At 44.7% G+C, this 13,928-nt stretch overlaps 5 protein-coding genes across 5 annotated transcripts; 2 read left to right on the top strand and 3 right to left on the bottom strand. All coding sequences in view use genetic code 12, as the record gives it.

Moving 5' to 3' along the window:
• Nucleotides 1-920: 920 nt before the first annotated feature.
• LODBEIA_P15120 (uncharacterized protein) lies at nucleotides 921-2,780 on the bottom strand (the record flags this gene model as incomplete). Its single annotated transcript, XM_066971409.1, has 1 exon — nucleotides 921-2,780. One exon carries the CDS (start codon nucleotides 2,778-2,780, stop codon nucleotides 921-923), a length of 1,860 nt encoding a protein of 619 aa, XP_066828450.1.
• Nucleotides 2,781-3,769: 989 nt separating this feature from the next.
• Nucleotides 3,770-5,563, top strand: LODBEIA_P15110 (uncharacterized protein; the record flags this gene model as incomplete). The annotated part of the gene is made up of 1 exon (XM_066971408.1): nucleotides 3,770-5,563. One exon carries the CDS (start codon nucleotides 3,770-3,772, stop codon nucleotides 5,561-5,563), a length of 1,794 nt encoding a protein of 597 aa, XP_066828449.1.
• Nucleotides 5,564-5,655: 92 nt separating this feature from the next.
• Nucleotides 5,656-8,034, bottom strand: LODBEIA_P15100 (uncharacterized protein; the record flags this gene model as incomplete). Its single annotated transcript, XM_066971407.1, has 1 exon — nucleotides 5,656-8,034. One exon carries the CDS (start codon nucleotides 8,032-8,034, stop codon nucleotides 5,656-5,658), a length of 2,379 nt encoding a protein of 792 aa, XP_066828448.1.
• Nucleotides 8,035-8,400: 366 nt separating this feature from the next.
• Nucleotides 8,401-9,360, top strand: LODBEIA_P15090 (uncharacterized protein; the record flags this gene model as incomplete). Its single annotated transcript, XM_066971405.1, has 1 exon — nucleotides 8,401-9,360. One exon carries the CDS (start codon nucleotides 8,401-8,403, stop codon nucleotides 9,358-9,360), a length of 960 nt encoding a protein of 319 aa, XP_066828447.1.
• A 1,084-nt stretch (nucleotides 9,361-10,444) lies between these two features.
• Nucleotides 10,445-13,291, bottom strand: LODBEIA_P15080 (uncharacterized protein; the record flags this gene model as incomplete). The annotated part of the gene is made up of 1 exon (XM_066971404.1): nucleotides 10,445-13,291. One exon carries the CDS (start codon nucleotides 13,289-13,291, stop codon nucleotides 10,445-10,447), a length of 2,847 nt encoding a protein of 948 aa, XP_066828446.1.
• Nucleotides 13,292-13,928: the final 637 nt, after the last annotated feature.

The following is a 13,928-nucleotide window of genomic DNA, read 5'->3' as shown; positions in this document are numbered from 1 at the left end:
TTTTATAAATCTGGAACAGAAAGTGAAACTGGCAACTTTCCCGGTGTAGAAAAGGAAAAAAAATTGAACCAACCTGGTTTTTTTTTCGGGTGGCGACTCTGATACTCCCACCAGCTCAGACAAGAGGATCGCAGAGCAGAGTTCTAGCACTTTAAAAGAGGTTGTGCCGGTTGAAGTTGAGCTTTCAGAGGGTTGTAACAAATTGGTTGTAAATAATTCTGGAGGTGCTGCCAAATTTTTATTGATATTTTTGTTCCCACCACCAACAGTAGCAGTGGCCGTACAATAGAGTCAGGGCGAGGGAAAAAATTTACTACCCTCCCTACGGTTCGGAGCACACGCGTGCTGGCCTCGTATAGGGCCCACAATAGCATGGACGGAACACGAAGAAGATGGTCAAGATCCCGTGCGTTACAGCAGCGAATCACCATCGACTCTAGCATGGGTCAGCACTCTAGTGGTGTTTTCTTTCCCTCTTTTCTATACCGTGTTTCTACATACTCGACTGCTACTGCTGTTGTTACTGGCCCATCCACCGCGATTGAGAATGGCTTTTTTTGGCCACGGGTGCACGCACCCGTTTAAGCAGCAAATTCTTTCAAGACGCGTCTCATTGACGGAGATCCAGCCCACTGGCACCAGCGACGATATGTGGATGTATGTATTTGTATTTGCAGTTTTGTATTGGCTGTTGTGAGTGGGAATGGGAACGGGAATGGAAATGGAGATGGAGATGGAAATGAAACAAGAGCTCGAAAAGTCTTTTGTCTAACAAAATCTAGTTCTTCATTGCTTCACCCGGTAGACCGAATAAACAAAAAAAAATTAAGCATATCGATTGCCCTTTGCACGAGATGCAAAAACATGAAGTGGCTAATGCAATTGCAGATGCAACCCAGGTTCCAAAATAATCTTGACACTCAACTAGAGCAGCTGCATTGCAACATCGAGTATGCGTCTCCCTTGTTCCCTTGTAGCATCCACGATTCTTCCACGTCTTTCAACTCGGGGCCCCATTTAGTCTCATCAAACGGGTTCGAGCTCATCCGCTGCAACTTCTCCAAATAGGTTATATTCCCGCCACGAGAGTCCGACGCTTGAGCTATAACTTGATCCAAAATCCAGTTTCGTGGCAAAAACTTGGGATTGTAGTTGGCCGCATCTGGCGTATCTGCAAAGTTTTTTGCGGATTTTTCCCTGTATTCTCTAAAAGTTTCCAACCACGCCACAAACTGGCTGACAATGTCTTCCTTGTGGTCGCGGTGGGTGTTGGCATCGTAATTGGCCAAAAATAACTCGGCAATCTCTTTGTCCGTCTTCAGATAGTCAACATTTTGTAGCTGCAAAAAGAACAAGTTGAAATCCGTTTGCAACTTTTGCAACACTTGCAACATGGCATCAATCAAATTGACATTTTGCAAATCGGGGTTCTTGACGTCAATCAATTGCGTCGACAATCCCAACCGCTGGAAAAAAGTCTCAACGTATTTCTTGGTGAATGAGTACATGTATATCTCGGAGCCAATCTCAATAATCTTGGTTGCTCGTTTGATTATGTCATCTTCCCACTCCTCTTTAACTCCTTCAACAAAAGCAGCATCACTCAAGAGCTTTGGCCCAGCACCAATCAATTCCGCCAAATCTTCACCCAAGCGGGTCAAGTTCCACCATATAGCAGTTGGAACATTCCTGTACCCATACCGTGCCTGATGGTCTTCAGAATTGGGCGTATAGTTTGGATCGTACTTGTCCATGATGGAAAAGGGGCCAAAATCTATCGTCAACCCAAGCACCGAGGTGTTGTCAGTGTTTAAAACCCCGTTCAAGAACCCATAGCACTGGCACATTGCCGTTGTCTCTGCGTTTCTAATGATTATCTCATAGTACATCTTGTCGTAGTCACTAAGCTCCCCATCCTTTATGGTGAGCAAATCGGGCCTCAATTGGGCTATTTGTTCATAATTTTGAAACTTTTTGCCGTCAATCGTAAACAACTCATTCACCACGTAATCTGACAAAGCTCTAATGCCGTGTCTGTCCCCTCTATACCTATACAAGTCAAAAGTGCCCAATCTCACCCAACTCTCAGCAAACCTGGCAACGACAGCACACCGTTCTGCGGCATGCCGTTGTGCCAACGTCGATGGTAGCGAGGTCAACGCCAACGCACGTGTGCTTGGAATCCCAATGGCATTCAAGTGCTCAGATATGATATATTCTCTAATCGACGATCGCAACACTGCTTTCCCATCGGCAAATCTCGAATACGGGGTCTTGCCGGCACCTTTCAACTGAATCTCAAAGACTCCTCTGTTATCTTGTTTGCCCTTGGCGTCCGGCTTGGGTATTTCAAACAAGTTGACAACGCGGCCATCGCCCAATTGACCTGCAAATTGGCCAAATTGCCAACCAGCATATGCCTGCGCATAGGGCATGGGGAACCCTTTCTCCAAAAAGGTCTTTTTGTCGTTGTAGAACTCGCCACTGACAATTTCCTGAAAGATTGGTTCCCCTGCTTCGCTAGCGTCCAAGCCCAAATCCCGCATAGCCCTGGGGTTGGCAATTAGAAAATCATAGTCGTTCCGTGGTGTAGGCAACACCCAAGAAAAGCCGCCTCCAATCAAATTCCTAGGAGTATTGGTGACGGCATTTTCATTTTTGAGGGCGGTTTCCACATCGGGGATTCTTTTATCAGGCGCAATGTGCTTTGTGAATGATGATGTCTTTGGTAGAGTGAGTAGTTTCGATGTATGCGTCATTCTCTTGGACACTCTAAACATGAAAGAAAACCGTCTCAATTACTTGACCCTAAGGGAAAGAATAGACCAAAAGAAAGAGGAGAGACAAACGGTTGAGTTTTGGTATAGACTGATCCGGTTAATTTTGATTTCAGAGTATGCCCATCAGGTAGTTTCCTCAACAGCAGGTTGTGGATTCCGAGAAGATGACAATCAAAGCAAGGTCTTTCTTTACCCTTGGAAAAATCCCCCCCTCCCTTCCCATCAAGTGAGAAGGGGAAACCGAGCGCAAGAGAGTATAAACTGGCAAAAGTTGCATATTTTGACGATTGCTCTCACTCGATGACGTAAAGTGACTCCCTGAGTGCTAAACCTGACGGCTCTCAGCTCAACCTTAGTTCTATAATCATTCTGAGGATAGCAGGTTTGGGCTGACAGTTTAAATTTGCCGCCGACTGGGAGGGACTGGGAGGGCCTTCAAAAACGAACCCTCTCTAACCACCCTTTCCCATTGAGAGGGTAACATTTAGTTCATGAATCAAGGTCTTAAAACCAAGGCAAGGCAAGCTGCACGTGGATGTTTTAGACGACCCAGAGTTCAAGAACCTCAAAAAGTACACCGTGTTAATAACAACAATCAACTTTTCTCTATCCGAGACGAGGATGACAAAGCTTGGATCATTATCATCATAACCCTCTTTCGCCCAATCCATGAAGCGAAAGTGGCTCCTAAAGCTATCTTTTGTTTCTATTTCTGTGTAGCCGCCAACCCAAAGTTGACATACTCACTCATTAACAAATACAAAGAATCTCTATTTATCCGCCCATCTTGAGCCTCTCAACTCGCCCATGCATTTTTTAATGAACCACTTCATTGCCTCTTCTTCCCCCCTCCCTTCAAGCTTGACGTTATAGTCTCCCGCGTTATACAAGCAGACAGAATCTAAAAGAAAATCTGTCAAGAAGTTCTTCCACGCGTAACAAATTGCACAACCTCCCTGCCTCTACCTATCACCGTTGTTGGCCAAATAATGATCATCAAGCTGAAAATCCGAGCGCTTCTACTAGTGGCCATATGCCTCGTTGGAGCACACTTGATTTTCTCAGATAGGATCCGAGCCGATGATTTGCAAACATTCTTGAATAACTCACTAACATCATCAAATACCCAACAACCACAGTCCGAGACACATAGAGGGAAGAGGCCACCGGGAGAAAGTCTCTCCGGTACCGACGAGGGGGTGCAAGTCGACTTGGCAAGCAAGCCGAAACCGAAAAACCCAAGAATACATGACTATAGAATCTTTTTTGATGATTTGGATAGTTTCAAAATCGACGAGCCGCCCATCAAGAACAAATACAAGACGGAAAAGGCCAAGGAACTATTTTCAACCGACGACTCGTTTTTCTTCAGCAAGGAGTATCTCGAGAATGTGTTGGATATACCTGAAGCTACATTCAACGCCATGAAGGAGAGCCACCAACGGTATGTCCAGACATATATACCAGACCTCATTTCCCACAAGGGCGTGGCAACATTTGGTAATCTTATACCCAGCGACCCTGAATGGGAAAACTATGTCGACTCTAGCGGGTACGTCCTTGTCGGAGGTGGCAAGTACAGCTGGCTCTCGTATCTTGTCATCAAGCAAATCAGAGCCACTGGGGCCAAGCTCCCCATTGAGCTTTTTTTAGCATCCGAGGACGAGTACGAAAAGGGATTCTGCGATCACATTGAAAAGGAATATAACGCCAGATGCAATGTCTTTGACAAGCAATTGGCTGGTTATCTTCTGGACAAATACAGCATTGGCGGGTACCAGTACAAGATGTTGGCGCTATTGAGCTCCAAATTTGAAAATGTCTTGTACATGGACTCTGATAATTTTCCCACTAGAAACGTTGACTACTTATTTGATTCTTACATATACCAAAAGACAAACTTGATCTTGTGGCCCGACGCATGGGCACGAACAACCAACCCAAAGTTTTACGATATTGCCGGCGTTGAAGTTACCGAAAATAAACTCAGATACTCAAACTATGACGTTAAGCAAGCTGGCGGGAAAGCCAACTTGAAACCATTGCTGGACTATACCTTTGCAAGCTCGTGGTTCCACGACTTTGAAGGCACCTTACCCGACCCTACTTCCGAAACCGGGATGTTGATGATCAACAAGACCAAGCACCTCAAGACATTGCTACTTTGTCTCTACTACAACGTCTTTGGCCCCCAATTCTACTACCCGATCTTGACCCAAGGCTCCGCAGGAGAAGGCGACAAGGAAACATTCATCGCCGCCGCCACCGTTATGAACGAGCCCTGGTACCAAACAATGAAACAGTTCAAATGGACCGGGTACGTCTCCAAAGCCACCGATTCTTTCACGTCGAAAGCGCTCGCGCACTACGACCCAATTCAGGCTGCCCAAAACCCACAACCAGAAGACGTGGACATCATCTTCATGCACTTGTCCTATCCCAAATTCTACCCCAATTGGCTCGTCGATAACCACGACTTGGTATATGAAAAATCAGGCGAACATATCCGGATGTACGAAAGCATCAATGATAATGTCGGCTACGATTTCGACCTTCGTGTGTTGCAATTTTTCACTGAGTCCATCTGTCCTAATTACTACGGACCGGATGGGTTGGCGATTGATAATGATGTATCGCTCGATTTCCATAGTGGGTACATGGGCCAATACTTGGTCTATCTCGAGGCTGACGAGGAAACAAACAGGCAGAGGTGCGAACAGGTGTTTATACCGCATTTGAAGTGGCTCAAGGAGACGGCCGCTAGTTCCATCATCGGTAAATAGAACAAAGACAATTTATAAAAAAATTTAATTTACAATTGTTGTGTGTAAATATATATGTACGTATGTATGTATGTGTTCTTTCACGCACGGCTCTAGGCATTCATTTTCTCAACAATATTGGCGACAACTTCATCCACACTATCTCTGGAGTACTGACTCACCATAAGCACATCGATCAAGCTCTTGACTCCAATGTTTATTTCGTACTGTGACAATTGCCTCAAGATCTCGTGTCGGTCCTCCGCGGTCATGAACCCCAATCTATCCAACACTTTGCCGGCCTCCTCAAAGTTCTTGATGGGGGGCACGGGAATCACGTCGTTGAAACTATCAGTCAAATTCATGTGCTTGAGCACGGAATATTGCGAAGTTGTACCAATGATGAGCAATCTTCTGCCCTTGGGTGGCTGCTTCGTCAAATAAACCATGAGCACTTGCAAAACGTCATTGGAGAATCGCGGACCAATGGGGTTGTAGTTGATGATGTTTTCAATCTTGTCAATCACTAACACATTCAACGGCGACTTGTGCACGTCTCTAAACGTGTTATCAATCTCCTGAATCTTTTTCGCTTCGCCCATCCCAACCAAGGTTTCAGCTGACAATAGCTTGATGAAAGGGAAATCGCTATTCAATGCCAATGTGGTGGCAATAGCGGTCTTGCCGACACCTGGGGGACCATAAAGCAACATGCTTCTCAACGTCTCCGACTCGCTCGATCTAACCACATCGATAATAGACTGGCCTTTTTCAAAAATGTGCCTTATCGTCAGATTGAATTGTATGATCCCGTGCTTGGCTTGCAGCGTCAAGTCTTCCTCATCGGTACCAAACGCGGGACGGATATCGTTTAAAGCCAAGAGGAAATCGTTTCTCGTAATCTGCATATCGGCAATCGAGCTCGAGTCGATTTGAGCCAAGGACCCCTTTTTGGTGTGGCGGGATATGGCATGCGACTTGGCCGAGTTGCAAAGCCCCTCAATTTCGGCACCAGTGAAATTTTTGGTCAAGATACTCAACTCGTCAAGATTGACATCCTTAGTCAACAATCCATTGTCTTTTAATTTCTTGGTGTGGATAGCGAAGATGTCCTTTCTTCCCTTTTCATCGGGCAACGCAATCTCAATCTGGATTTCAAAACGACCCGGTCTCAACAAGGCCGTATCGATCAAGTCGAGTCTGTTGGTCATACCAATAATTAAAATATTGTTCAACTGGTCGACACCATCCATCTTGGACAACAACTGATTCACAACATTGTCACCAACCCCAGTGCCATCGGTTTTGCCTGAACCTCTTTGCTTGAAAACGGAATCCAATTCATCGAAAATGATCACGTGCAAATCGGAGTCCTCACCTTTCTGTTTATACTCAGCTTCGGCGTCTTTAAACAAGTTACGAATGTTTTCTTCCGAAGCACCAACGAATTTACTCAACATTTCGGGACCATTGACAATCTTGGGCTCTTTACCATTCAACATTTTCGACAACTTACGAGCAATTAAAGTCTTACCTGTACCAGGAGGACCGTACAAAAGCAAACCTTTACAATGCTTGTAGTCCAACTTCTCGGCAATTTCAGGCGGCAAGATTCTCGAGTTGAAAGCACGACGGAAAATGTCTTGGAACTCGGCATCTAAACCACCGATTCCCAAGTCCTCTAGCTTGAAATCCGGGTTGATGATTTGCTTTCTGGTGCGATGGCGAGACTCGCTAGCACCACCTCCAAATATCCTCGATTTCAAACTTTTGCTCTTGTTGATTGCAATCTTGGACCCTTCATAGGGATAGAATACCACGTCGGACGACTTGATCAAGATCCCCTTGGTGTTTATATCGCTCGAGTCTTGGAAGCTTGGGAGATTGTCCTTGGTGTTGACATCAATCACTTGCACCAGCTCAACCTTGACACAGTAATAAACTCCATGCAACTCCATGTAAATCACCTGGGTCGGTTGCAAGATTTGATTGTCATACTTTTGATGGAAGTTGCTCACCAATTCATCATGGTTCAAAGGCGAGGCATTGGCCTTTTGCTTGACAAAGTCTATCAGCAAATCTACCGCCCCCAAGTACTGCTGCTGCTGCCCCGACTTGAATATATCGTAGCTTTCCACATGCACAGCTTGGTCGTAGGAGTACTTGCCCCATGACCGCATGTTGGCCGCCAACCCAATAAAGCCGGGCTTCATCCGGTCATCTTTGGCAATTGAGTAGACAATCACCCCGTCCAATATGACGGGACTCTTGTTGGGCACATGGGCAAAATCACCTGGGTTGACAGCAACACAGTTGGCCACGACAACGTCGTTGCCCGGAGAGTTGCTGACAATCAACTGTTTCCTGACATTTTGATCGGCATGCGCCCGTGCCGGAAGCTGAGGGTGCGGGATATGAATGTTGTGAGTGATTTTCGGTTGAGACGGAGAAGTGGGGTGATTTGATACTTTATTGAAACCAAACTTTTCCATTGTATTGATTGAAAACAGAAAGCTTCAAAAGAAAAAAACAAGTAACAACTGATGGTTGTTGAAAAAGATTTCAATCGGGGTTGGTTTTGACTTTGGAGTGTACCGCCAGGGGTGATACTGGTGTGTCTCTATAACGTCACTGTCTTTCGCCAAAGTCGGAAAATCGTGTCGCAAATGAGACCTGAATTTTTTGCGACACTCCTAACTAAATTGAGACAAGGTCAAAAGATGACCCCTATACAATGTTGGGGCACCACGACGATCCAGGTGCTTTCTTTACCTATCTGCTACGCCAGACCACTTGAAAGTAATTTCTTTTTTTATTCAATTGAGTGGTTTATAGCTACCCCAAGCTTCAAAGAGAGGATGTCGTTGAGCAAAGTTCCTCCCCAGAAGGGAGTGTTGCACACGTACGGTTTCAACCTCACCGCTTTTGAATTTACCGGCTACTCCGGGGAGATAGAAACGGAAGCAGCGGCCAACATTTTGCTCTTCATTGGAGGATTGGGGAATGGGCTATTGAACGTTCCGTACCTACCTGCATTGGCGGAAGCTGCATCTACCCGATTTCATGCCAATGGCGGGGGCAAGTGGAGCTTGGTGCAAGTGCTTCTCGGTTCGGCTTACTCCGGCTGGGGCACAGCGAGCTTGGAACGGGACTCGAGCCAACTTGCCAAAGCCATTGAGTATTTCCGGTCGTATGCAGGTGGCCGCAGGAAGAAGATTGTGGTTATGGGACATTCGACGGGGTGCCAGAACTCGCTACATTACTTGAGCACCGTGGTCGCGCGGTTGGAGCTGCTGTCCAAGGCGCAGATTGAGGGGGCTATATTGCAAGCGCCGGTCTCCGATCAAGAGGCTCTTCGTGCCTCTTACACAGGCGGCGGCGATTTCGAGCAGTTGACGCAGGAAGTTTACGACGAATATATCGCCACGGGAAGAGACAGGGAGTTGTTACCGGAAAAGTATCGCAAAATCGCCTTTAATGTCCCCATCACAGCCTACAGATTCTACTCATTAGCCGCAAAGAGAGGCGACGACGATTTTTTTTCTTCCTACTTGACGCAGGAGGACTTGAAGGAAACTTTTGGGAAAGTAAGCAAGCCGCTTTTGCTTTTGTACTCTGGAAGCGACCAATTTGTGCCAGCTCATGTGGACAAGCAGCAAGTGTTTGAAAATTTTGAGAAAGCGACGCCTGCTTCGTACTGGAGTAAATATAGCAGGATTATCCCTGGCGGCACTCACGATTTGGGAGAGGGGTCCGAAAAGGATGTCATTCTTTTACTAACTGAGGCAGTTGCCAACTTTATCAACGCTGAAGTTTAGAAAAGAAAAGAAAAGAAAAGAAAAAAAAAAAAAAAAAAAAAAAGTAGAAAATCTCTAGTGGGGATCTCTCTGCCCTATACCCAAAGAGATGGATGGATGGAGCTATACAAGAGGTGTGGCTAGTGTTGCATAAAAAATGCTTACGTAAACAGCACTGCTACCAACTGTCCGAAACCTCTCTTTTCCGAATCAAATGCTGCAAAAAAAACGAATTACTGCAAAAAAAAAAATTCGAGTTCGGTTGCAGCACTCGAGATCGTGGAGAAGCAAAAAAATAAACAAAGAAACAGAGAAAACAAAAACAAAAAAAAAACTAAATAAAATAAGGTAAAAAAACTGAGGCAGCGCAATCGTGCAACACCAACCAACCAACGTGAGTTGAAACATGTGCTTTCCAATAGCTCCAGGGCGGTTCAGCCTCCGCAAAGAGGAAGAAGGAAAAAAAGAATCCGAAAAATAAAAATTTAAAAACGCCAATTTGGATTCTTTTTTTCTGGGATATTATTGCATAAAAGAAGGCTGTTGAAGTATACGTTTCGATTTCTTCGTTCTCCACGCTACGATTTCTTTGCCAATTCGGGAAGTCAAATGGATCTTGTTATTTTTTCACGTCAAGATCGCCCTCGTGTAGCATTGTTTCCCCCTCCTTCAGTGTGAAGAATTTATCATCATTTAAATAAATCAGAGATTATTCCTTCTTTTTTATATTATACACTTATACAGGTCAATAACTAAAAAATTGTTGAATTTTTTTTTATCTAGGTGAGTGTAAACCCACTTGTATCGTTTTTTTTTTCTTCAATATTGATGAGCAACAAAAAAAAAAAAACCAAAAAAAAAAAGAATGAGGGTATATAAAACACAAAAGACTTTAAACATGACAAGGCTCTTTATAAGATGTGTACAAAAAAACAAATCGAAAACCAGAAAACCAAAAAAAAAAAAAAAAGAAGCTGATACTCGTTAAAGTGCATTGTGCCCATTTCTCTCTAGGATTTTTTTTTTCGTTTCCTTTTTTTTTTTTCTTTTGTGGATTGGATTGGATGAAAGACTAGACCAGATTGTGTGGAATTGCACAATGGAATCACCAGTTTTGCACGGAGAATGCTGGACCCGATTGAGCCGAGGCTGTAGCTGGAGACCAGGAGGAATTGTGCGAGTGGTGAATGAAATTGCGATTGGCCGTTGGTGCACCAGGGTGTCCCTGGATGGTGGTTGGCATTGGGGGTGGTTGCAGTTGCATCGGCCATTCGCTGAATCCATTGCCAAAAACTGGCGGGAATTGCTCTTTGCGAGCGTCTCCCATGGGGTAACTGGCCATCAATTGTTGCTGAGGGGTGTGAGATTGAGAAATGGACGACACGGAAGAATGATGCAGATGATGATGATGATGGTGATGATGATGGGGAGCGACATTGGCTGGGTAGTATGGGGCATTATAAGCTTGTGGGTGCGCGTACTCAGGGTCCACGTTTCCGGGGTTCATTTGTTGATCAAATGGAACTGGCTGTTTCAAAGCAGCGCCTCGTTGGATGGAGTAGTCGCCCATACCGGAAGGGTCTTCGTTGGGGACAAGATTGGGCGCTTGTGGTAATGCCTCATTGCTGAAACTGGTGGTTGAGCCCGAGGAATGCGTTGATGAAGTGGAATTCTTGTGTCCCAATGTCAAGACATTGGTCATGTATATAGAAGAAGAATTGCTGTTGTTGTTGTTATTGTTATTGTTAATAGTATTATTATTATTATGATTATTATTGATATTATTAGTATTATGGTGATGGTCATTATTGAATGCAGTGGGGGAGTTGACATTATAGTTGTTGTTCGTGACTCTAGGGTTCTCGGCGTAATAGGTACCTGCTACTGAATGAGTTCTTGTCAGAACGCTCTTATAAGGGTAGTTGAATTCCACAACGTTTCTGCCGTTGCGATTGTCAAATTGCGCAAGGCTGTTGCGGAAGGGGATCGACTGTAACGGTGGCGCGGCGGAGGATTTTTGGGCTGCTGCAGTCGTCTTGTTTGATGATTTCATGTTTGACTGGGTGAAGCTTTGGTTCTGACGAGAGCTTGGGCCTAGTTGCTTGCAATATTGGCCTTGGCCATCGTTGATGACAAATTCGCCGTTGGCATTCATTTGGCTGGATCTTCTTGGATCCTTGCTCAGCGCCGAGGCAATAAAGGCGACATTGTTGTTGTTCAAAATGGTGTTGATCTTTGATTGGATTCGTTTTCCAAAAGAAGAAACGATTTTACAGTTTTGGAACCAGTATTTTATGATAACCACCTGTAACGATTGGCCCTGGAGCCCTTGGAGGCCCGGGAGATTTTCTTGATGGCTCATGCTGGGCAATAACAAGGACAATTTTTCAACGTTTTGGTACGAGACTTGCGTGTTGATCAATATGTCAATCAATGTTTGAATGACGTAATTACCATAAGGGTCGTTGATGAGCATGTTCAATTCGTTGGTCAACACCTTGTGGATCAACTCCAACTTCAACTCGGCAAATGCAATATTCACCACTTCGTTGTTGAAGCAGTTTTTCAAATACCTCTCAACGACATTGGAGCTGAATTTGGAGTTGCAGAGATTGGTGATGCCGTACTTGACGAAATTCTGGAAAACGTGGTAATTGACCTCCAAGGAGTTGATTGAGATCAAATACTGCAAGACATAGTTGCCAAATTGGTCATTGATCAACAATCTAAAGTTGTCAAAGCAAAGAATGGCCTCGGAGAATTGGCCCAATTGCACGGGTGTCACGTGGTTCAAGCATTTTTGCAAGACGCAGCAGCCATGCTTATGTGTAGCAACCGTGTACAAGGTTTCAATGATAGACTCATAGATAAACTGGCAATCTGTTGGTTGGTACTTGTTCAAGATTTTCTGGATCACGTGATTTCCATTCAAGTCCTTGATCAAGTCGATAATGTGCGGCTTGAGACCTTGGATCAATAAGCTGAGCTGGGAAGCAGAGTTCAAGTTGTCGATAATCTTTTGCAATGCACGGGTTCCGTGTTGGTTGATGGATATCTGGTAGAGGTTGTATTGTAGGATTTCCAACACCAAATTCAAGTTTGCCTGGCTGCAGTAAACAATCATTTTTTGCACCAAGTAGTTTCCAAAGGGGTCGATGATGAGCTCATGCATATAGGGGTATATCTGGTCAAAGATGACTTCAAAGTTGTTGATTCTTGTTTGGCAGTTGAGAATCAAGTTCTCGTCAATCTTTTTTTGCAAAAATCGGCAACCGTGCTGGTCCTTGGCAAGCTTGAGAATCTCCGGCTTGAGCTGGGCCAAGGGGACCTTGCCAATTGAAGCCAAATAGTCCTTGTCAATCTTTTGTGGGAACCCTCCTGCGGCTGGCACCATGTTTGGGTAATTGGTTGACGGTGGTGTCGAGGCCGACGAGGTCGAGTTGGCTTCACTCAAGACTCCGTAAAGAAACCCACTTCCATTGACAGCAGCATCCGACTCGTTGTCGTGTTTCTTCAAGATGTTTTCCTTGTTGTCACCATTGATGTCACATTTGTAACCACCGAGACCGAGACCGCCATTAGCGTTGGTGTTGGTGGTGTTCGAGTTTAAATCATGAAAATTATTGTTATTGTTGTGGTTGTGTTGGTTGTGTTGGTTGTGTTGGTTGTGGTGGTGGTGGTTGTTGTTGTTAAGAGTGATGGTAGTGTCTAATGATAATTTTTGAAAGGAGGAGAGCTGGGAAGATGGAGTCGAAGCAGCAGGATCAAAAGTGGATTGATTTGACGTAGGCATAACCAAAGGCGTAGACACCACTTCATTGCCGATACTGAAGTTGGGCAAGTTCAAATTGTGGTTCAACTTGTTGGAGGAGTCCCACAAGACCGATTTACCTATATTATGAGTATTGAATTTTGTAAATGAGCCATTTGAAGATAAACTCCGATTATGCATATATGAAGTGTTGTTGGTCGAAGACGACGAAGTGCTCGTTGAAGTGGAGGGGGTCTTGGAGTGCTGCTGTTGGAGGTGAGTAGCATGATCCTGGGTTGTATGTGAACAATTTGAGTTTGGAGCATGATTCGGTGGAGTAGTCGGCTCAATTATCGATGTCATTGAATTAATTGACAAACTATTTTGGTGGTGGTGGCCACGGTTCTGGCTCTGGTGGTAAAGGTAGGGTTGACGTGGTTGATTTGAAGACATGATAGGATGTGGCAGTCTTTACCTCTCTGTGAAAAGGAGGAGAAGAAGTAGGGGCAAAAGGGTCACTAGAAAAGGAGAGAATTTCAAAGGTGATATACGGGTTATCTTTTGGAGAAATAACTTGGGAATATAACTCGTACTGTATATACTGTTACTTTGCAGACTGTATACTGGTTGATTTCTCACACTCTCTCACGCTTCGTAACTAACTGGCAAACTTAGGCAGCGGCAGTCACGGTGGCAGTATTAGTAGTAGCGCTACTAGCAGTATTGACTGTGTCAGTTGTGTCAGTTGTGTTAGCTGTGTTAGCTGTAGCGGTATTGGCAGAGGTGGTGGCAGTAATAGTAGTTAAGAAGAACAAGACATTCGGATAAGAGAGACTTT

The sequence above is a fragment of the Lodderomyces beijingensis genome, assembly GCF_963989305.1.
Source record: "Lodderomyces beijingensis strain CBS 14171 genome assembly, chromosome: 2".
Classification (NCBI taxonomy): Eukaryota; Fungi; Ascomycota; class Pichiomycetes; order Serinales; family Debaryomycetaceae; genus Lodderomyces; species Lodderomyces beijingensis.
The sequence above is the reverse complement of the archived record's forward strand: the minus strand, read 5'-3'. Positions and strand labels throughout refer to the sequence as shown.